The 24,174-nt window shown below is 35.3% G+C and overlaps 2 protein-coding genes across 2 annotated transcripts in view; one reads left to right on the top strand and one right to left on the bottom strand.

Moving 5' to 3' along the window:
* Positions 1 to 7,142, top strand: part of LOC136809031 (ammonium transporter Rh type A-like) — a 48,068-nt gene extending 40,926 nt beyond the window's left edge. The window contains exon 9 of the mRNA XM_067065605.1: positions 6,823 to 7,142. Coding sequence (XP_066921706.1) covers positions 6,823 to 6,927 — 105 coding nt within the window. The 3' untranslated portion in view covers positions 6,928 to 7,142. The remainder of the gene's footprint in view (positions 1 to 6,822) is intronic.
* Positions 7,143 to 8,154: 1,012 nt separating this feature from the next.
* LOC136809030 (UDP-N-acetylglucosamine transporter-like) lies at positions 8,155 to 22,493 on the bottom strand. The gene is made up of 7 exons (XM_067065604.1): positions 22,147 to 22,493; positions 13,761 to 14,116; positions 12,066 to 12,188; positions 11,110 to 11,281; positions 10,035 to 10,153; positions 9,057 to 9,190; positions 8,155 to 8,690 (listed from the first exon to the last, which is right to left on the bottom strand). The coding sequence occupies exons 1-7, from the start codon at positions 22,445 to 22,447 to the stop codon at positions 8,627 to 8,629; spliced, it is 1,269 nt and encodes a 422-aa protein (XP_066921705.1). The 5' UTR covers positions 22,448 to 22,493; the 3' UTR covers positions 8,155 to 8,626.
* Positions 22,494 to 24,174: the final 1,681 nt, after the last annotated feature.

Genomic DNA, 24,174 nt, shown 5'->3' with positions numbered 1-24,174 from the left:
TTATAGGATATAATGCGCCCTTCTTAGAGCCTGAAAATTAAATAAGCGCCTGGGCGCTTATTCGAGGATTTACGGTAATTAGCCTCCGTCTCGAAACGCGGTCAGCGAATTTTGCAGATAATTTCACAGCGAAAATGCATCCAGTGAAATGTCAATAATGTATCATGATTCAAGTCGACTGACATAATTATACACATAATGCATGTTACAAGTTCTGCGTACGGTTATAATAAAACTATTACATGTTAGTAGCAGACTCAACTGACAATTGTTATGTAGCTGGTTGAAACATGAGTTTCTACTGGAAAGATGTAGTTTGTTTTCAAGTTAAATCTTCAAAATAAAACAAACTGTGTGGGTTTCTTTACTTCCAAGATGGCTCTTCTTGTGGATTGGCTTTCTGATACCCCATATAAACACAATGTGACATGAAAGTGAAGAGACACATGATTTGTTGGTTTTTGTTTGATTTGTTGACTCATCTATATGGCGCGCCGAATTACTTTTTATTACCAACTTTTTTTTCGGCACCAACTTTTTTTTTTCGACACCAACTTTTTTTTTCGACACCAACTTTTTTTTTTCGACAGCAACTTTTTTTTTTCGACACCAACTTTTTTTTTCGATACCATTTTTTTTCCTTCCTAGCAACTTTTATTTTCCGATACTAACTCTTGTCTCGATTACCTGCTAACGTTGATTACTCAAAGTGTAAAAAGAAGGCCTTTACGTTTATATAAGCAGGCATCCGATCACAGATTTCTGTAAAGCCCGAAGGGCTAGATGGAGTGCTTTAAGCTCTTCCAAGCAAAAAAAAGTGAATATCGGAAAAAATATTTCTGCTACTGTTTCCGAAAATCCGCAAAGCTTCTGATTGGTCAAGCGCTGAAATTCTATTATAATGTCACGTGACTTATCCGACACACTTTTCAGCAAAAGCACGTCATCTAGCTAGCCCTTCGGGCTTTACTACATCATTGCCGATCATCCATTCTGCTCTAAAAAGGCGGTGCGATTGGGCGTGGTGACCATTGAGTTTCAAGCCCGAAGGGCTAGAGGTGAATCTTTAACCCTTCTCAGGCAAGAGAAATTGAAGCTACTTATTTCCCAGCTACTTATTTTCCTAAACGCGCATAGAACGCACCGCAATCATGACGACGGATTGTATCTAGTGATTCTTTTGTTTTGGAGGACTACATTTTGTGAAATCTAGCGATAGGAAAAAACAACAGAAAAAAAAAACAGAAAGTTCACAAACCAAATTTGACGTAAAACACAAAGTTCTTAACTATAAGGAATGACTTCAAGTTCAACCAAAACAAACTTCCAGACTTTGTCCTGCTAGTCAGTATTCGTGCTGGTGTTTCAGCTTTTTATTTTTTCAATTCCATCTGGAAAAGTTTCACATAGCGGGCAATTTGTAAAAGCCCCAGACACACATTATATTAATCAGGTTGGGTGGACAAGACAATAACCAAAAAGGTTGACTTCGTAAAAAAGAAGTTTCGTATCCGGGTCTCGAAAAAAAGTTGGTGTCGTAAAAAAAGTTGGTGTCAGAAAAAAAAAAGTTGGTGTCGGAGAAAAGATGGTATGAAAAAACATGAAGTTGGTCGCAAAAAACGAAAAGTTGGTATCAGAAAAAAAAATTGATGTCAAAAAACAAAAGCTGGTGTCGAAAAAAAGAAGTTGGTGTCGAAAAAAAAGTTGATAATAACCTCCAGAATGTTGAAAAAAGCATTTTATGAGATAAGTTTCGATTATAATTTTCATGGAAATTTTTAATCGACAGATTTGACTTGACGTCAGTTTTGTTTGGTTGATGTTTGGTATCATGATTCTTAAAAGCAATGAAATGCCACACAGTCACTCTACACATGATGCCTCCAGCCATGATTGGTATCAGAATGTTGGAAAAAAAACATTTTACGAGGAATTGTTGATAGAAATCATATTGACTTATTTTTACAATTTTGGCGATGAGGGTTTTGTTGGTTGATAATGTTTACACTGTGGGATGGTATCTTTCTCTAGTCTAACCAATGCAGTGTTTGTTTTCAAATTTTGAAAGCTCTATACCTACTGAATTGAAGCTCTGACTAGCTCTGTTTTTTAAACTTTGAGTCATATTTTTTTCTTTGTTGCTATTAAATTGTTGTAATGTAAATTTATGGTAAAGTTTTAGTTTTTGAGTTAAGTTCATCTTCAGTAGTATTTTTTCAGTAATCCTTTCTTGTAAATATAATAATATTTAACCAGACTCATTGCCCTCATTATATTTAAAGTTTTTTTTTTTTAGGACTGATAAGTACATATTCTTAAACAACAAAACAAAGCAAACAACATGCCAGTTCTTTCTGGACAAATATATATGTATACTTTATTGTGTGCTTTGATTTCTATTTTAATCAACCCTCTCAACTCAACTGCTGATCTTTCAACTACCTATCATTTAGGAGTACAGAATGGGCTTCTATAGTACCATTTTCTCTAAGTATTTTGTGCAAATTTTCAACAAAGTAGACTTCTTGACTGTCCTTGTCCCCTATATTAAAGTTGTTCTGATGGAGTACATTGCCATTTTTGGTAGCCTTCACATGTCAATAAGGGAGCTTTGGTGTAAATGTTTTTTCTGATGAAATCATACTAATCTGAAACTATTAGGCCTTTATGAACTTTCTAGAACAATAATCTTGCTCCAATCTTGAGAAACACTGGAAAAATAGGGTAGCATCCATGCCATAATTTCACAAATTTCCTCTGCTTTCTGCCTGAAAACGCTGTCGTATAGCCGAAAACGAAAGTGAAACTGTGAAAACGTCCGCAAATTCGGGCTCAGTCTTCTTCCGAGACGGAGCAGATTTCTGTACTTGGAGTGATTCTCTTCCGTCAATTCTAGCGATTGGCTTGATATTTTTTTCTAATTCTAATTGCTTAGCTTGCATTTTTCTTACTAGTGTTGTCATTTTTTCTATTTTCTTTTTACATAAGCCTTCAGGTAGAAAATTTTCATTCAGCATGAAACTTGTTTTCCTATAGGTCTGTTTTTAACATCTTTAAGGTTTAGGGCTTGGCAGTCCGGTCCGTACACACCCGAAATTTCCCAACTCCGGGTTCTTCAATTTAAGCTTGAATGTAGAATAATACATAGATTTTAAATTTAAAAAAGAAGGTCAAAGTTCATCTTTAATATACATAAGTCTTGACAAAAACGATATGCATTAGTTCTAGCAGTGCAATAATATTTAATAGAGTTTAAATTAAAAAAAAAGAAGGTCAAAGTTCATCTCCAATATAAGTCTTGACAAAAACGATATGCGTTAGATCTAACAGTGCAATAATAGAGTTTAAATTTTAAAAAAGAAGGTCAAAGTTCATCTTTAATATAAGTCTTGACAAAAACGATATGCATTAGTTCTAGCAGTGCAATAATAGAGTTTAAATTTTAAAAAAGAAGGTCAAAGTTCATCTTTAATATAAGTCTTGACAAAAACGATATGCATTAGTTCTAGCAGTGCAATAATAGAGTTTAAATTTTAAAAAAGAAGGTCAAAGTTCATCTTCAATATAAGTCTTGACAAAAACGATATGCGTTAGTTCTAGCAGTGCAATAATAGAGTTTAAATTTTAAAAAAGAAGGTCAAAGTTCATCTTTAATATAAGTCTTGACAAAAACGATATGCATTAGTTCTAGCAGTGCAATAATATAATAGAGTTTAGATTTAAAAAAGAAGGTCAAAGTTCATCTTCAATATAAGTCTTGACAAAAGCGATATCAGTTACAACACGACGTCAAAAACAAAATTAAAAGCGAAATTTATCACCAAAATGAATCTAGCGTCATATTCACGTTCGACAGATTCGACAGATTCAAATCGAAAGTGGTAGCATAGCCAACCTAGACCGAATGTCACGTGACCCAAACATAGTGTGGACAATAGATATACTCAATAGTGACCCTTTACAGCAAAAATCAAGTTCATATCTATTTTGCTTCTTGAGAAACTGCACGGAAACCACCCTTGCTTGACATACGTTTCCCACCCATATTCCACCCCTTACAACCCTCGCTCAAACGTCTCGGAAAACCGTTGTTGAAGCTGTAAAAGTAATATAAAAAGTTATAGAACATGGTTTCTTACTTTTTTTGCCGCTGTAGACCTAAATTTTGTTTCGAAATATTTTGTCTAAACAGGCGCAAAAGTTTATCAGGGTAGTAATAAATTTTTCCTAAAATTTACGAAAGAAAGTTCCGCGATTCTGTGACCTCGCAAAAGCTTTTAAAACCAAAGTAAAATTCTCGAAAAGAATTTTCTTTTACGTCTTTTGGTTGAGTGAGTGATCTGTTACTCCCACTCCCACCCAAGCATAATTCTCAATGGAATATTTTTACCCAAAAATGCTATTAAATAGGTACTATAACAAAAACTTCCTCTAGGGTTGTACAGGGTGTCCTTAATTAAAGTATCGAGTCGAAACACAACTATGAGTAGAAAGTTTTATGTGCGTGTTCACAAAATTGTATTTTAAGCTCTCCCTCTTTTTTCTTTGTCATTACGATTAATTTATACGTTGTAACTACCTTTTGTAATAAGCCTGTGTGATGGAGAACGTTCTTATATTTTAGCGATAACACACACACAAACTTTTCTACTCAATCGCATGTTCAAACTCGATACTTTAATTAGGGACACCCTGTAGTTTATTATTTTTGCTCTGGTTGTCTTTTTTTAGCTACTGACGGAGATCTTTTCAGCCAAAATACCGATGGTATCGTTATCAAAACTGACAGTAAAATGAACCCAATAAAATTGGTAAATTGGTCTTTTTTATGCTGATTGCTACATCTTAACACTGTGATATATTGTTCATTTCCGGTTTTCTATTAGTTTCACGGACTTATTTGATTGAAATATTTTCGCTTACATATTTTTATAGTAAAATTTTCGATATTTTTTAATTGATCCAGCGCGCAGCAGAATGGACCTAAAAAAGCAACTGATCGAAAAGATTTTGTCTTTGTCGGGGCCTGTGCGCGCAATAAATTAACAAGTCCAGGCTAAACCAACCACCGATCTAGAATTTTTGCCCCGCCTACCCGCGCGATGTTTGACCTATGTTTTGGATTGAATTGGTAGTAGAGTCAAATTTCCCGGTTAGATTAAAGGGTTGTTTCAGGTAGGGTTAGGGCTAGGGTTGGGGATGGGAGTTAACCCCTGGTTAGGGTTTTAGCCACCGGGTAGAGTTTGGAGTAAATACCATGTTTATAAGGAACTTTGAACTCGATAATGTAGTTGTGACTCGATCGAACGACATTCGGTTATGCCACGTCAGCTGGACCTTCACGCCGTTCCGGCTTCTTGTTGGCCCAGCCGCGCAGCGCAAGTGGGCCTTTAAAAAGCAACTGAACGAAAAGATTTTGGTTTTGTCGGGGCCTGTGCGCGCAATAGATTAACAAGTCCAGTAGTCCAGGCTAAACCAGCGGCCGATTTAGAATTTTTGCCTCGCCTACCCGCACGATGTTTGAGCTACTCTTATATTGGATAGAATTGGTAGTAAAGTCAAATTTCATTCTCTTTATAGCAAAGTATTTTTTCAGGTTTTCAAGATGGATGGAGTCAGGTCAGGGAGCAAGTGGGAGCATTTGGATGTTGGAGTTTTATATTTCAAGCTTGACAGAGACTTTTTTCAAATAAACTTATGTTGTAATTCATTAAATGATAATAAAATGCAGCTCATGTGTCAATTTATATAAGTTTGGAATGTTTTTCATGATGATACCCGTGAAGATGGTCAGTTTTGGATTTATCGCTCTATACGGTCGGTGGCTGGATTTTTTAAACCTGACAGAGAATTTTTTCAAGTAAATTTATGCTGTAACTCATTAAAAAGGATACTAAAATGCAGCTCAAGTGTAAATTTGAATAAGTTTGGAATGTTTTTCATGATGCTACCCGTGAAAATGGTCAATTTTGGATTTATTACTCTAAACTAAAACGGTCGGTGGTTGAATTTTTCAAACCTGACAGAGAATTTTTTCAAATAAACTTATGCTGTAACTCATTAAAGGATACTAAAATACAGCTCATGTGTAAATTTGAATAAGTTTGGAATGTTTTTCATGGTGCAACCCGTGAAAATGGACAATTTTGGATATATCGCTCTAAACGGTCGGTGGCTGGATTTTTCAAACCTAACAGAGAATTTTTTCAAGTAAACTTATGTTGTAATTCATTAAATGATAATAAAATGCAGCTCATGTGTAAATTTGAATAAGTTTGGAATGTTTTTCATGCTTTTCCAGTCAATGAATCAGCTCATCATCATCATAACCAGTCTGCCATTTTGTTTGTTTTGATTTGCACAAGTAATATTATAATTTGTGTTATATCATACACTGTTATGATTTGCATTTATAACACTCGCTTCAGCTTTTCAAACCTAAATCAAAACTAAAATTGTAATATGTAATAATGGTAATAGCATATAACGTAATATGAAAATATGTATACTACCGCTCCAGAAAAAACCGAACATTTACGGAAGAGACTAACTACGGGGATGCTTGGGCGACAAAACAAACGCAACAAAATTTCGAGATTCCAGTCCAATATCTATGCGTGAAACTATGAGTGCCTCCTCGTCGCTACGCTCCTGCGGGGGCAAAAAATGTAAGAATACAGAACATTGTGAAAGAGATCACAATACTGTACAGATGAGACCGTTCCAACAAAGACTCTCAACTCTTCATTTTATCTCAAGGAAGTTTGAAAATTCTTTTTGAGAAGTTAGAGGTAGTTCTTTATTATTTCCGTTCTATTTCAGACCCCTGAAGAAGAAGAGGGCGTAGAAAAGAATCACAACAGCACCGCCCTGCAGAACGTCTTCTTCAATGACCCGCCCAAGGAAGAAGGCATTATTTCATCTTAGGACTGATGGATGGTAGATGATTAAATGAGTGTACACGCTTTTTTTTTTCTTTTTTTTAAGAAACACACTTTTAAGAAACATGAGGCTCATAATGCCTAAAAACTAAGCCCATCGTGTGAAAAAATTGATAAACAGATTGATACCTTTCATGCTTAGCAAAATAAACCTAGACAGGCTTTCAAGAAATTTTAAAAGCAAAAAAAAGTCTTAAAGCAGGAAATTAAATGTCGACGAGATAAACACTTTATTTCTTTATTTGTTTTGATAAAGATTTCAGACGCCAAGATTTTTCATTAGTTTCCCGCATCGAACCCCCCCCCCCGTACGAATTGTGTCTCAATTTCTCTACCTCAAGACTAAAAAAACAATGAAAATTTCCAAAAAATCTGCCTAGTTCAATTTTTTATTTTACGAAGCACATTGATATTTTTTTTCAACGCTTTCTATCTTATTACATGAAAATAAGTAGATGTGTAATTAACGTGATTTAAGAATTTTCGTGGTTAAATAAAACCCCTTTTAATTAAAACCAGTCGTGGTGTCCTTGAAAAAGCAAGTGAGATTCGTGTTCATTTTTTGCGTGTTAATTTCAAGGCCGTTAACTATGTGTCTACTTATTTTCGTGTAATAAGGTATATTGAGCTCTTTAACAATTTTATCTTTGAAAACTCTCATTGTTAACTGTAGATGTCAATTTTTTACTGCTTGTAAATAGACCAACTTTTTTCGAATGTGAAGAATACATGAACCGATAAAATTTTTAAACCGTTTCTCATTTCATATTATTGAGAAGGAATTATTTGGTCAGTGAAACTATAATTTACATCCATTTCAAAAAAATATACTATAAATATTATTACAAAACAATTTGAAAATAAGGGCTGTGCCAAGAGGCGGGCTATCCAGATAAAATAGAATCTTTGAAATTCCACTAATGCAAGGGTAAAAAAATCAGTAGTGATATTAGTGATATCCAGTGAACTTGTGTAGCCCAAAACATCTCAAATTAACCCATGAACTAATATGCTCTTGTGTGCTTAATTGTAGGGGGGATTAATTTTGAAATTTTTGGGAAAAAATCACCCCCATATCACTTTATAATAACCCCCCCCCCTATTTTATGACCTTTAGGCTACAAACCATCATTTTCCTAGGTATTTTTAGCAAAATAGGCTCAATAGCACTTAATGATGACCCCCCCATTTTGTTGACTTTTATCTGAAGTACCTACCCCCTGCTTATTCCACCCCCCCCCCCCGCCGTACAATCAAGCACACAAGAGTAGGCATTTCCGGAGGAGCTAAAATTAAAACTAAATAAACAATACGCATTTTCCAAAAAGAACATAAACCTAACTACAATAAGAAAGAATAATTTTAAAACCGATCTAACTAAAACTAAGGAATATAGAACCAACGTGAATGTCATTTAAACTTTTAATCAAAATGATAAGTACACTTTGACGGACTTTTGGTTGGTATATGTTCGGAAAGTTTGCTTCCAATGGATTCGCTGATTGGTTATGATGGAGATGGACATAATAATTGACCGATATTCATTTGCTCAGGAGGAACATCACTTTCACCAGAATGGATAGATAGAAGTCCTTCTACAATTTTAACAAGCTTGCTCTTGCATTAGAATAGTGCAGTCATCTCTATTCCTATCCAAAACACCCTCTTGTTTTCATACATTTCTATTAAGCGGGTAAACTGTACAAATAGGTAGAAACCAAAACAAATGTCGAACCAATAACGAAGAATCTGAAAAAATAGGAGAAAAATATTGTATATTATAACAGGTGTCTAGCTAACATAATACATTTGATTAGTTATCCTATAATCAATAGTTATCAAATATGGCTCAATGATATTTCGCAGTTAGGACAGTATGCCTGATACAGAGTTTGGGCGGGAAACAGTAAATAGCTGTGTTTGAGTAAAAAAATTCGGCGAAAATGAAAGAGTACCCCCCTCTTCGTGGGAAGACCGTGATTCTTTATAAAAATGGCAAATCCTTTCCGAAATTCCGAGGGAAAAAGTATAGCATGGAGAAAGATACAATATATAGTATATAGGGTATTCATACCCCACGAATGAAACTGACAACAAAAACGTAGTAATACTTACAAGGAAGGTGTGAAATCGTCTAGAATGTAGTAAGATAGCAATGAAGAGACGACGATGGAGATGGAGGTGGCGAAACCTTTCAGAATGTTGTCTGCGTATTTCACAACCGCCCCAATGATCAACCCGCCAACACCCTGAAAGTAAAAAGAAATATTTCGGATGAAAGAAATTGTCTAAATTAACCCTTGGTGCACGAAATTTTTCTAAATCTTTTCTTTGAAACTCAAAAACTTTAAAGTGCCATAAAAAGCCATAAAAACTTGTAGCTTTTGATTTAGAAGATGGTTTTGGTACCATTAGAAAGCTATTCTTATACTCTTTCTAAAAGCATCTATGTGTAATTAAGTGGTCAGGAGCTATGACCTCAAATCTGAGACTCAGTATTTTGGCTTGTATTGGACGCATATACGCGTCCCTCGTGGTCTAAGGGTTAAGCCAAAATACGGCCAATCACCAAACACTTTCTCTTCCAAGTAAACCACATCAGCCAAGACGAGCACTATGAGGAGAATTCGAGAGTAAAAAGTGACGCCATTGCTGGCAGCTTTGGGTACACTCCAACCAAAACATTTTTTATAAAGTTTGCTGTCAATTCAGAACTTAGGTACTTTGGCATAAAAAACAAGTGTAAACATGACTTTAGTAATTAACTGTGAGCAGATGACCACAATTCAAGTTAGGAAAAATATATTTTTACTTGTTGTAGCCACATATTTATAATGTCGTACTTTAAGCTCTTACAAGCAAAAAAAGTGAATATCGCAAAAAATATTGCTGTTATTCTTTTCGAAAGCCCGCGAAGCTTCTGATTGGTCAAGTGTTGAAATTCTTCTGTAATGTCACGTGACCTAGGTAGAATTTCCTACCTAACTACGGCACACTTTTCAGCAAAAGTACGCCATCTATCCCTTCGGGTTTTATAAATCTATGGTTGTAGCTCATAAAAAGCCAGGTGTAAAAAGGGCTTTAAGTAGATACCTGTGAACAGATGACCACCCACGTGACCGTATGGTATCCTTGGAAGAATCCACTATCCATGATGGTTGACAAGTCGTTGTATATGATGCCAATTATCGCTATTATGATACTGAAAAATGCTGCAACAGAAATGAAATAAAAAATTTTTCAAAATACTTAAAAATAGTGATACAATAAATATGGAAAAAAACTTTTGATGAGGTTTTAAAAATCAGCAACTTATATACGGGCATAAAGATTCGATTCATAGTGGTGTAAAAACATTTTTTATCTGGTTCTGGAGAAATAAAGAAGAAGAGTTTGATTTGAGAATGCCATTGAAGATTTAGCGAACCTCGTATTAGGCTTTTCCAGAAAAGAATTAATATGAAGGTGGAGGATATAACATTTTTTGGAAATTTACCCCCCCCCCCAGACTACCTATCTTGCACTCACATTGTGACTTTTGACCCCCAAGACAGCAGGTCTAACCCCCGAACAAGCATTAGTTGACCCCATGGACAATAAAAATTACCCCCAAACAGAGCAAGTTTACCCCCCCCCGGACAAAGCAAATTTTGTAGATTTTTCACTACCCCCCCCCCGGACACTTTATCCTCCACCCCAATGTACGGACATTTTCTGGAAGAGCCTATTGTTGAAATTCAAACAAAATATGACTTGAAAATATAAGAAAATTCAAACTACATATTTACAATATAATCTCGCTTATTTGAACTTCCATTATCCTAATCTTTCTATAATTCAAATCTCTCTGTAATTCGAGAAAAAAGAAAGATTCCCGTCGGAGCTCGAATAAGCGAGAGTCAACGGTTTCTATAGCTACGCACCACAATTTCAAATCGCTTTTAACCTATTTTATTCCCGGTACGATTCCTACTTTTGGTCATTAGTTTTTTATTTCCCTGCCTTATAATAGTTTTAGTTTCGCATCATTCCTTCGGTAACATTTTAAAATGAGTAAGCATTCGTAAATTACTCATATCTGATGAAGTTCTGAAAGAGAACTAAATATCGTAAAATAAAAAAAACTGTTCATTTTACTTTTTGTTTGTTAGAATAATGATAGATATACCTAGCTGTAGATTTCTCATCCACATTGAAATGGGTGTTCCCTTGATGATCTTTTCGAAGTAGACACCAGAGAAACCGCTGGATACACAAGCCATCAGGACGGCCACAATACCAACAAACTTGCCAGATGTTGACACGCCTTCTTTTTCTACTGGTGCTGATCCTTGGGGCATCTGAAGAAATGAGAGTGCAGGTAAGTTGTCCATTGTTAAAGAAGAACGAATTTAGTATAGTCAGAGTTATTGCAAACAGAACCAAATTTTGAAAAATTAATTGAAGAATTGAAAACGTCTGACAAAGTGTAATTCATTTGATTTTCACCATAGTAACCGTTCATAGCGTCAGCCCCTCCCCCCGTTAGATGGGGGCGGTTCCAATAAGCCCAAAGACGGTGGGCAATAAGCCCAATAAAGATGGGGGCTAAAGATGTTTCATATATTTGGGGGGACCTAATGTACTTTGGGAGCTGAAATTTCATCATTTAACGTGGGGGCTGAATACTTCATCTTAATGGTTGGCTTTTCAGTTACTCAAATTAAAGCTCATTAAGCTGAAAAAATTTCCCCTGCGACGCAATATCCTAACCTTCGAACTGCAGCACAATTAACATTGAATAAACCTTTTATTTGTAGAACAAAATCTTTTAAAAGTGTCGAAGGTCGAAAGGCCTGGGGGCTACCAAAAATTTCACGAATCTTTGGGGGACTTAAAACTCAGGGAAAACTTAATTTTTGCCTGGGACCTAAACCAAGGCTGACGCTATGCCGTTTATCACTTTTTGAAAAGAAATGTTCACATAGGACGAATTGTTGAATCAAAACTATTCTAACTTGATCAGAATTCTGGAACTTTTCAATTCAAAAAACCCGACTTGGTTTAAAACGTCTTAAAAAAACTCAATAAATAGCTCGTTAAAAGAGCTTTCAAATCCTCGATAGAACAATCAAATGAACCAACCTGTACGATACCGACACCGACCATTAGGATGAGAAGTGACGCCCATTTCAACGGATTAAGTCGCCGACCTAGCATCGTCACCGAAAATAATGCCGTTGTTAAAATTTTCAATTGATAGGTCACCTAGAAAATTTAATTTATGAAGTTTGGTAATCTTGCTTTTCTATGTTAGAGGAAAGTGATCATAGCTATTTTTTGTTCATTGTTTGTAATTCCATTGCTTGCTATTTTAGTATTCTTACCGAAGGTGAATGACCGCTTTGTTACTACTTGATTTCTATCAGAGGAATGTAAAGAGATGGAAAAACAGCTTTTCTGATTACTCAAAGTTCAACGATCACTTCTATTGAAAACTCTATTGTAAAAACGTTGATTAGGTCGTTAAATGTAAGTCCAGAAAAGACGGCTCGCCATACAAATTGGACGGTTTCTACATGATTTAACGATAAAAATGAAAATTAGTTTTTCCTTTTTCGCCGATTACTAGTTCAATTTTTAAAAATAAGGAGCAATCTTTTTACCAATGTATAGCAAAAGAAATTCTTAACGCAATGATATTAAATTGATTCTTGTAAAACTGTCAGAAATCGAGTAAAATCAAGATAAAGTTATAATTTTCTCGAGCTCTAGCTCTCCATATAATGGTGCGGTCATGATGCGGTTATATCAGTAGAATCGCTAAGAAATTTTGAGCAAGAAGATATAGGCACTTTTTCGTATAGGAGAGGTGTACCCAAAATATAAGCCCTAAAAGTTTACGCATAATTAGGCTTGAAACAAAAGAATTTTGTCACAACACGCTAATTATGCAGATTTTTTAAAGCGACAACAAGAGAAACCTATTAACTCGACATAAACTCCCTTAAGGGCAAGAGACCTGGTATATGACGAGCCGTTTTTCCATTGTTTTCAAGAAGCTGTTTTTCCATCTCTTTACATTCCTCTGATTTCTATAATAAACTGATTCCCCAACTTTAGTATTTGTATTTCCAAAGGAAAATAAAAAGACATCATAGTGTGCAGAGGGGTCTGAACCCCCCCATTAATATTTCACCCCCCCCCCCTATAAAGGTATCCCCCCTATTTTTTAAATTTTTTGATCCCGCACCATTTACAGGGGTCCGAGCCGGGGTTCAGACGCTTTTGTTCAAACACAAAATTCGAACATTTTTATTGGCAATAGTTAAAAAACAAGGAAAAACAAAATCTGATTCAAAACAGAGTGCAGTGAGAATAAGTCGAAATTATGTGATATTAAATTTTATTGACTTAAATCAACATATAACATTAAAAAAAAAATTTTTTAACCAAAAAGTTACTATCCCCCCCATTTTTATTTGATCCCCCCCCCCTATAAGCTCAAACCCCCCATTTTAACTGGAGAATTACCCATCCCCCCCTATGAAGCCTTCCTTGAAAACTCGGATCCCCCCCCCCCTTAAAAAAAGGGGGGGTTCATACTATGGACATTGGAACTTGAATTGTGATAAATTTCCAGTATTTTATCCGTTGCAAATTCCTTGTTTTTCTACTGGCAGATAAAACAGGCTTAAAATATTGATTGTTGCTCTTATAAAAGTGTAAGAATGTAGACACATTCCATAATAAATTCAGCCCGATATTAAAGATTCATGGTTGTGGTTAGTTCAACGCTGTTTAAGAAATTTAATAAACAGAAAGAGAAAGACTATATACCTGGTAAGTGGCAGCATCCAGCTTACTCAATGCCAAGAAGAGCAAGTTATTCTGGACGACATACATCAAAGCTGGTACAGCAAGCTTTATCCCATCTTTCCAATTCTCTGTGAGTTGAGAATGAATCCCTTTGTTCACTTTGAAAACGTCATAATTTGAGGTTTGCAAAAGTGCTGCATAGCTAAGTAACAATTTCAATATCTCGGTACATAAGACAGCAGTAGACGCGAGGTATACAGGTTCACCAGGGGTTCTTCTGGTTCTTGAGTATCTTAACGTTAGGATATTTGTGGATGTCTGAATCACAAGGACGCCCAAACAAATATATCGCAATGGGATGGAAACACTGGATGAAACTAAAATCAAGAGAGAATATGATATTAAGACTAAATATCTAAAGATGAAAAGAAACTCAATTTCAAACTTTCAAGTGTGTGATCAACTTTTACTCCAAAAACCTTTATTTTCGCAGTTTGTATTTTTATTTTCAGACACTTATTTAGTTGACCCACTTTATCAATGTTTAAGTAATATATTATTCAATTCGATTCAAAATTTGGGGCCTTAGGCATGGTCATTCATACGTCAAGAGAAGTGTGTAGATACTAGGGTGTAGATTTCAGAACTGCATCTTAATACTGGTTAATAAAATTAATTTTGTGTGTTTTTTGAGAAATTAGGGAAAAAGTTCTAAGTTCTGGGACTTTTTTTAAGAGGGGGTTATATAATTGCTGAAAAGAGCACTAATTGCCATTTTTATTTTAAACACCCAACTGCCCGTTGTATGGCCTGAGCTTTCTTGGGCCACTTGGCAATTTTGAACTTGAAAAAGTCTTTAACACAACCTGGCTAGTGCATGTTTGGACCAGGTTTTCAGAAACAAAAAGTTTTGTGGCCTGAACATGGCCCAATCATCAATGTTCAGGTTAAAAGAATGTTTTGTTTGAGCACGAAAAAAAGTGCAGAAAAACGGAATTTAGCAAAAGGTTTTCCGGAATCTTCGAATTTCACAGAATTTTGGACAAGGACCTTGGATTTCAAAGGAATTTTCGGTGGCGGAATTTCGGTACTTTTTTTAGATGGTTTGACAGAAATTGTGGAAAAGAATTGGCGGAATGGCATAATCTGGTATCCCCTCTGAAACAATACCAGCACCGAGGTTTATGTTGATCACATTTACTCCACGGTAGTGGACTACCTCCACGGTAGTTTCGATATTTCGACCAGTGATGCTTTCGAAAATAATGTGAGTGACAAATTCAATTTCATTAATGGCTGAACCATCATCATTAAAGACTGTAAGTGTTTTATTTGACCAAAGTCCATCACATGGGGACAAATATCAAGTATCCATATTTAATGTATTTAATGTATTTATTACGAATGTATTACGAAATTTTTTGAGGATTTTTTGTCGTAATCGGTTTCGTTCTTAACAAAAGGTCTTAGCAACAGGTACCAAAGGCATAGTTACTGGGCATTGAGAAAAAATAATCCTAACATAGAATTTCAAAAAGATTCACACTATCATATTCTGCATTACAAAATACAACTGTTCTATGATGGGTTTTTTTCTCATTGCTTTTTAGGCTTAGTTATCGTCATACAAAGTAAATAAAACCCGTTTTGACTGCTTTTAACCATGTCAACTGCTCTAATTTGGGACGATTGGTCGCAAGATGGGGCTGTTGATATCTAGCCTTTATTTTCACTTACTGTTAAATCTCTTTGACAACAATTTTGTTTTGATAACTCCACCAAGTCTATAAATCATACTTTCTGTCATAACATGTCACGATAACTTTCACTGATAGCGCACCCTCTTAACTTTTTTGTTTTTCATTCAAAATGACCGGACCGCGATTGGAGAACGCCCACCGCCTAACCGCCTATCGCCCGATGGGATTAAAAAATATTGAGTGTGCAACTTGCCGCGCGAGTGACGTTAACATAGTGTGAACCCCACCTTTCTTTAAGGGGGAGGATCCAACTTTTCAAGAAAGGCTTTATAGGGGGATAAGACATTTTCTGAGTAAAATGGGGGGTTTGAGTTTTTAGGGGGTATTTAATAAAAATAGGGGGGATAACAACTTTTTGGTAAAAATATGTATTATATCTTAAATTGGTCAAAGAATTGGGTAGTCCAACAAAATAGCAATGTAAATGGAAATTTTTTTGCCTGCGGCGCCATTATTTCTTACCATATATATATTCGAATTTTTGGTATTAAACGGTTTGTGAACCAGCATTGTAGTTGGTGCGAAAATTTTTTTAAAATAGGGGGATGCATGTATGGGGGGGTGAAATATAAATGGGGGGATCAGACCCCTCTGCACACTATGGTCAAACGCTCCATCGTTTTGCCACTAATTTGGTCTTCTCTGTTCCAGACATTCGTGTGTGTTCCACTACAGATTTTTTTCATATTTCGATTTAAAAGCCTACTCGGTGTGAAAGAGAAATTGTGTGTTTTTTAATATGCTGTTCATTAACTTAAATCAAATGACTTTGGAGGCTCGGTGAAATGGTGGCCGAATTGCAGTCCCATGTTTTGTCAGATAGTCCTAAGTTAGAGCAGTTGACGGTACAAAATAATTTCAAACTTGACTTTACTGAACACCGGCAACTGCTCTAACTTGGGACTATCTAACAAAACATGGCATGGCCATTTGGCCACCATTTCACCGAACCTCCAAAGTCATTTAATTAACAACCCACAAATCATAGACAACAAATAATGTGAATAGTCTACTCTCGGCAGGTAGGCTTTCACACAGCAAAAGGTGTGGCGTAGGTTTTGTAATTGATTTTCACAGTTTCTTGTTTCTACATCATTTTTTAAACCTCTTACATGGTGGCCAGCCATATTTTAGTGCCCATTTCAAGGGTTTAAAGGGTCATTTTGCATCAATTTTCAAGGGTTTCAAGGGGGTCTTTTGACCAAATTTTCAAGGGTTTCATGGGTTTGAAAGCCATAAAACATAATTTTTAAGGGTTTCAAGGAAAAAGTCTAAAAAAGCCCAGTTATATTTGCATGTGATGAAAGAACTGCTTTCTACGTATGAACAGAATAGAAGTCAAACATCTAAAAGGTTATAATTTGCAACAAGTTTTTAAAGGAGTGTCCTTAAAGCTAAAAAACTGTAGAATACTTACTAGACTTACTGAAAATTTCAACTCAACAAATTTAAACAACAGTGAAATACTAGGAAATTGTTTTGGTATTATTCTCTTTACTTTGGCTTTACACTATCCTTAGGTTTTGGATTGAAGAATAAAGACTGCAGTGGGTTAACATCTTTCATATAGATAGAAAAGTCTTTATTTTGCACACTTTGCATACTGCTCTGGTATTATCTGAGTGTCTTTTCAACAAACTTTGAAACCTGCTATCTGTCAACCGACGATCTTGAAAGGTACAAAACCTTCCACCCAACTCCAAAACAAAAATGCTGGTACAGTAGGTGACTTCTTTGACAAAACTGCTAAAAATAATTTAAAGATGTCAGTCATAAAATTCATCAAATTAAATAATGGAAGGAACACCATAGAATGTGCAATGATCTAGATAAAGAAAATCAATCATTAGGTTATTCACTTTTACCCCCACGAAGTGGGGAAAATTTTGCATTTTAAAAGTTCTTAATGAACAAAAATCCCTTCCAGATTTCTGAATTTCAAGGGTTTCAAGGGTGTAAATTCCATAGCTCAAGGGTCTTCAGAAAATCTTCATATTTTTAAGGGTTTCAAGGAAATTTTCAAGGGCAGCAAAAAAATCAAGGGTGTTTCAAGGGTTTCAAGGATTTCAAGGGTCGCTGGCCACCATGCTCTTAGTAGGAGAACATGTCATTCACAGGCTTTTCCAGGGAGAAATAAGTAGGAAAGTGGCAAAACATCCACGAAATGAACATAATGCGCGCGAATCGTGCAAAATTTTTACAAAATCGCGCACGTCAATCATTTTTAGCGCGCCTAATTTCATAGAAAACGCCCTGAGAGAGAAATCTTTTTACAGAATCATAATATAATTGACGCGCACATTTTTCTGCTTACCATACGAGATTGACGAGCGCTTTAGTAAGGGTAATCACGCATGTCTTATTGAAAGGCATGATTCAATAAGGAATTTTATAACACTTTATGACAGATTAAAAAGACAATTAGAAAACGAAAGTTTCTTCGTTTTTCATTTTCGCATTTAGGCGAGACCAATTTAATTTGTTGTTCTACAAGGAGATCGTTAAAAAAATATGGGTCGGTCGGTCGGCCGGTAAAATAAGAATAAATTTTTATTTATCAGGGTTCAGGTACCGAAAAAACTTTCCAAAAAATATCTGGATCAAATATTCATTTTTTTATCTTCGATGAGAATCATAATAAAATTTTAGTAATGAAATGCTTGATTTTAATTTCTTGAATTAATTTTCAGCTTTATTCAAATTTAATTCTTACAAATAACTAGTGTGTAAAATATACTGTAGTGGAAATTCAATATTATTATTTTTTTGATTTTAACAAAAAAAGGGTCGGTCGGGCCCGTAGGACAACAAATTAAATTGGTCTTACCTTATGGGGAAGAATGAAATTTTCAGAAGATGCTTTATTCGATATGAGGATTCCCATTTCCGTAAAATCGCGATTCCCCATGGTTGCGAAATGGTAGTTATGGGTAATTCCTTTGCTATTTTCTTTTGTTCTGTGTGACGTAAAGACGCGTCGCAAATCGAAGTACTTCCACTAACTGAATTATATACTGCTTTCAGTTTGCATGTAGATGTTTTGAAAGTTTGATGTGGGTACTCCGTTTTTGTGGAATTTTTTAATGGCATGAAAACAGAATATGCTACCGTGAGATTGGGTAACTTGCATCAGTGGAGGCTAACATGCATAGCCCTCAAATGAATATGACCTATCTGGTCATTAAAATACAACTACGCAGCTCCGCTCGCAGCTCTACTCTACCATTTTTATTTTTATTTAACTTTGTATTTTAATGACCAGCCAGGTCTTTCATTTGAGGGTTATGCATGTTAGCCTCCACTGATGCAAGTTACCCAATCTCACTGTATGTCTTTAAAAACAAATTTTTAAAAGGCTTTTGCTGTTCTATCAGCTTGGTAAAATCTGTGTGTTTTCATTATGAGAAATACCTCGCAAGTCATCGATGACGCAAGCAATTAACAAAAGAAAAAAAAGAAAGATCAAAGAGATTTTCTTCAACCAAGATTTAAGAAGCCTTCGCCAATCTTGGGAATCTCCATTTTTCGATAAGTTATTCGCGCTTTTCGTGACAATTACTCTCATATAAATCTTATCACCACCAGGATTGGCCAAGTTTGTGAAGTTGAAGCACCTGAAGAATTGACTTTTTCAATCATCTGCGGTGGAGCTCAAGTTATCTGAAATTGGAATCGTCTAAAAGACACGATGTGCAATGAATTGTAACAAAAAATGATTGTTGATTTTAAAGTCGTTCAAAGTGCGAAGTAATTATCTTGGGAGTAAATGAACTGAAAATCAATTAAAACAATGTAACAAAAAATTTACAGAATTATGTCCATTATGTAAAGAAATGTGAAATGTTTAGCTTGAAAAGTCACTCGCGCATTAAATGTAATGTACTGTTTTTAGTTCTCCTCTGGGAAAACGAAAACTGCTATGCCGGTTACGATTTATTCGTTTTTATACTACTTAATTGACAAGGAATTTACGATGTTCTCTACTGTTTTGATTTTCTCGACGTCACAACTATGTGTAAGTACTTTCGTTTATATAATGAAAACACACGGATTTTATCAAGCTGTCTATAAATATTTCTTTTTGGATTAAGAAATTCTATCTTTTATTGTTCTAATGATTATGATATTTCTTTATAAGATGCATTGTTGTCTTTTTAATCTATATGTTGTAATCTATATTTGCGATGTTAGCTTTTTTAGGCTTATGCAAATAAATGGATAGAAAAGTTGACTTGCACATTATGTATTGCATATTAACCAACCGGCAGGTCCAAAATGCATAAAACATAATGCATATTGCATAATGCATAATATTTGAAAAATGTCAATTTTAGAGGCTATAATAAGGAGAATCTGAAAGATAATACTTTCAACAAAACAAATATACCATTTTCTACCAAAAAATAAAGGGTAGAAAGCTGTAAATTTGAATTCTGGACGATGAAGAAAATCCATGATCCGCTGAAAATGCTTGTTGCCATTTTGATTTTCATAGTTGTATTTTACAGAACGTAGTATAGTGTAGAAAAAACACGAAAATATCTCCTCCGTATATTACTTTATTAACTTGAAAACGTAAATTTTATAGCAAGATCTTTATTCTGGGTTTTCTCAGAGATCTTTTCGAACAATTGCTAATAAATTTCAACGGGTTTTCCCTCTTACAAAGCATTAACCATGTGAATGCTTTTTGTTAGATAAGCCAATATCCAGCCAATATAAATTAAAGAGCTTCATGCGAAAGCTAGATCTAAGAAAATAGAATTCGAATTTTTTTACATTCGAATGTTTATGTGTTTATCTTTTTTTTTGAGAAAGAAGAAGGGAAACCGTTCTGTTGCATCTTCTTATTATTTACGCTGACGGAGAACCCTTTGTTGTTATTATTCGAATGTTTTCTCTTTCGTCTGGATTCGAAAAGTAAATATTATGTCTTGGGAAATCCCTCTGATAGACCTTTTTTCAAAGAGGACGTCCTGTTGAATAATTATGTAGTCCAGGCATAGAAACAATGATAGTGTACTGTATCATGCATATTGTAATAATTACGCATGGTTTTATCATTGTTTTTCTGCTGGACTACATAATTATTCAACAGGGTGGCCTCTTTGAAAAAAGGTCTATTGGAAGGTTTACAAGAAACTCTTCTAAAGAGGTTTTCGCTGTTTTAGCCTCTGCAAAGGAGAATTTTAGAAAATATAAAATCGTTCTGTAAATTACACAATACTATTATGCATTATGCAATATGCATTATGTTTTATGCATTTTGTACCTGCCAATTTTCCAACTAAATCCAACCACGGCTTTTGCTTTCTTGTATTTTTGCATAGCTACATACAATTCAAGATGACAGATGGAAAGGCGAAAAGGTATTAAATATACTTTTAATTAAAATGCTTTGAAAATACATTTGACTTGTGATTATATATGAGATTGTGAAAGTTTGATTGATAAGCTTGGTTGAAGTATCAAAACAAACTTGTTGTCAAACAGTGTAGCTGGAACCTCTATATTCCATGATTAGAAAAAGCTATACCTGTTATCTTTTTTCTTTAAAGAATCAACAAGCCATCAACATCGATAAATTACACACATTTCCTCAGAAACTTTTAGAATTATCTGCCATTATGACTTTCTTGAAGCCGTTTCGAAATTAACCAGTCAGGTTATGTATCGGAATTCCTATGGGAGTTCTTTTCCGAGATTTGTAAAATAGCTAAGTCGGCAAAAAAACTTTTCCTGGGGGTTTGAGGAAAAAACAGAGCTGCTTTCATTAATTTGTTCTTTATGTAACCATATATTTAAATTTGCACTCAAAAATACTTTAATAAATAACTTAATAATATTCAATATACTATTTGTATCTCTCAGAAAATAAACACTTACAGTTATTAGTAACACTTATTAGTTTATCATTTGGAATACCCCCGTACAGTTGGACCATTCTATCGTGGGCGCAAAATAGGGCGGAAACTAAGTAGCACCCTCAGTGCAAGATTGCCGCATCATCTTTATTCGCCCGCGAGAGAATGTGAGCTAATCATTTTTTTCTCGCGCGCTCAAGGGGAAAAGGAAAGTGATCGATATTCTTTGAAGGAAAAACGTCAGAAACAAACACAAAGACCAAAATATGCATTTTGATGTTGAGAATGGATCCAGTAAAAATGAAAAAATTTCTGCTATGCATTTTTTTCGGAACGCTGAAAAACTCTAATTTCCATCTTCCTTGAAGGTAAAGAGGTTGCAAGATTTGGGTTAGCGAGGCAAAAATTGCTAAAAAGCTGGTAAAATCGTAATCCTCAAAAATCGAAGTTCCAGCTTCACTGTCAAAGAGATTTAAACAGTAAGTGAAAATACAGTTCAGAAATCAACTGTCCCAAGATTTGACCAACCGTCCCATATTAGAGCAGTTGATGGTATTTTTTCGTAACCATGTTTAAACGTTTTTTTAAAATGTGTTAAAAATCACTTGATCCAAAAGCACCAGAAGAGCTCCAGAACTTTCTGTAGAGAGAGAAATAGTGTTTTTTTAGCTCTGCTCCAGAAAACTCCAGAAGTTTCCGTCCGGAGCACCGAAAGTGTCGTCCTTTGTCCTTATTTATCATACAAATTCATGGCTACTTGTTCAATTTTGAAAAAAATTATACCTCTAAGAGCTGGAAGTTGATCTTTTTCTTTCTCTTTATTTTTAGCAGCTTTCAAATCTTGATCGGACACTGCAGTTTGTTTGATGTCTTTCTTCTCCACCTGTTTTGCCATGATCATCGAGTCTGCACTATTTGTCTGATTTGAATTGATATCAACAACACTGAATGCCTTTGAATCTACACTCAGTTCTTTGTATGTCTCATCATCAATACCAGGAAAATCTTCTGCAGTGAATCCAATGGCAGTGTTTTGTTGTGAGAGCTGTGTTCTACTGGAAATCCCTTCTTGGTGGTGACGCATACTACTTTCGATTTACCAAAATGAACTTAGCATCGGATTCAACATTGGATTCAACATTGGATTCGCCATTCTAGCATTGGATTCACTTTACCGGACAGTATCTTTTTTGGACAGCATTCTCTGGTATTCAAAACTACAATGGACGTTACCTGTGTCTACTAGCTATCACCTAGTGAAAAAATTAAGTTCATACCTCCTTTTCCCTAGGAGGAGTTTAGTGGAAACCACTGCTGATTGTCAGCATTGGATTCAAATTTCCAGCATTGGATTCACTTTACCGGACAGTATCTTTTTCGGACAGCATTTTTAGATCATCAAAACTACAATGGACGTTACCTGTGTCTATTAGCTATCACCTAATGAAAAAATTAAAATCATACCTCATTTTCCCTAGGAGGAGTTTAGCGGAAACCACTGGTGATTGACAACAAGAAATTCAAATTTCGACCTTATGCTCGGTAATTATCGGACAACCTTATTCTCGGACAGCATTTTCAGGTGTTCAAAACTATAATGGACGGTACCTGTACCTATTAGCTATCATTTAGTGAAAAAATTAAGTTCATACCTCATTTTCCCTAGGAGGAGTTAAGCGGAAACCACTGGCGATTGACAACAAGAAATTCAAATTTCCACCTTATGCTCGCTTATTATCGGACAACCTTATTCTCGGACAGCATTTTTAGGTGTTCAAAACTATAATGGACGGTACCTGTACCTATTAACTATCATTTAGTGAAAAAATTAAGTTCATACCTCATTTTCCCTAGGAGGAGTTTAGCGGAAACCACTGGCGATTGACAACAAGAAATTCAAATTTCGACCTTATGCTCGCTAATTATCGGACAACCTTATTCTCGGACAGCATTTTTAGGTGTTTAAAACTATAATGGACGGTACCTGTACCTATTAGCTATCATTTAGTGAAAAAATTAATTTCATACCTCATTTTCCCTAGGAGGAGTTAAGCGGAAACCACTGGCGATTGACAACAAGAAATTCAAATTTCGACCTTATGCTCGCTTATTATCGGACAACCTTATTCTCGGACAGCATTTTTAGGTGTTCAAAACTATAATGGACGGTACCTGTACCTATTAGCTATCATTTAATGAAAAAATTAAGTTTATACCTCATTTTCCCTAGGAGGAGTTTAGCGGAAACCACTGCTGATTGTCAGCATTGGATTCAAATTTCCAGCATTGGATTCAATTTACCGGACAGTATCTTTTTCGGACAGCATTTTTAGGTGTTCAAAACTATAATGGACGGTACCTATGTCTATTAGCTATCATTTAGTGAAAAAATTAAGTTCACACCTCATTTTACCTAGGAGGAGTTTAGCGGAAATCACTATTAATTGACAACACAGGATTCAAATTTTGACCATAGACTCGCTAATTATCGGACAACATCATTCTCGGACAGCATTCTATAGTGATCAAAACTACATTGGACGGTACCCATGTCTTTTAGCTATCACTGAGTGAAAAATTTGAGTTCATACCTCATTTTCCCTAGGAGTAGTTTAGCGGAAACCCTTCGTGATTGTCAGCACAGCTGCTAACGGGTCTAATTGGCGTTAAACTCAAATGTAAACAACTGTAGATTAAGACACCCTTTCTCACTGACCCACCGCGGGATCCCTTTGTAAACTTAGCAAAAATATCGTCCCCTGTGGAAACATATACTCCAATTTTCTTCCCTACTGAAAACAATGAAATAAG

Source organism: Clytia hemisphaerica, unplaced genomic scaffold (genome assembly GCF_902728285.1).
Source record: "Clytia hemisphaerica strain Z4C2 unplaced genomic scaffold, Clytia hemisphaerica genome assembly, whole genome shotgun sequence".
Classification (NCBI taxonomy): Eukaryota; Metazoa; Cnidaria; class Hydrozoa; order Leptothecata; family Clytiidae; genus Clytia; species Clytia hemisphaerica.
Note: the sequence above shows the minus strand (reverse complement) of the source record. Positions and strands in the feature narration are given on the sequence as shown.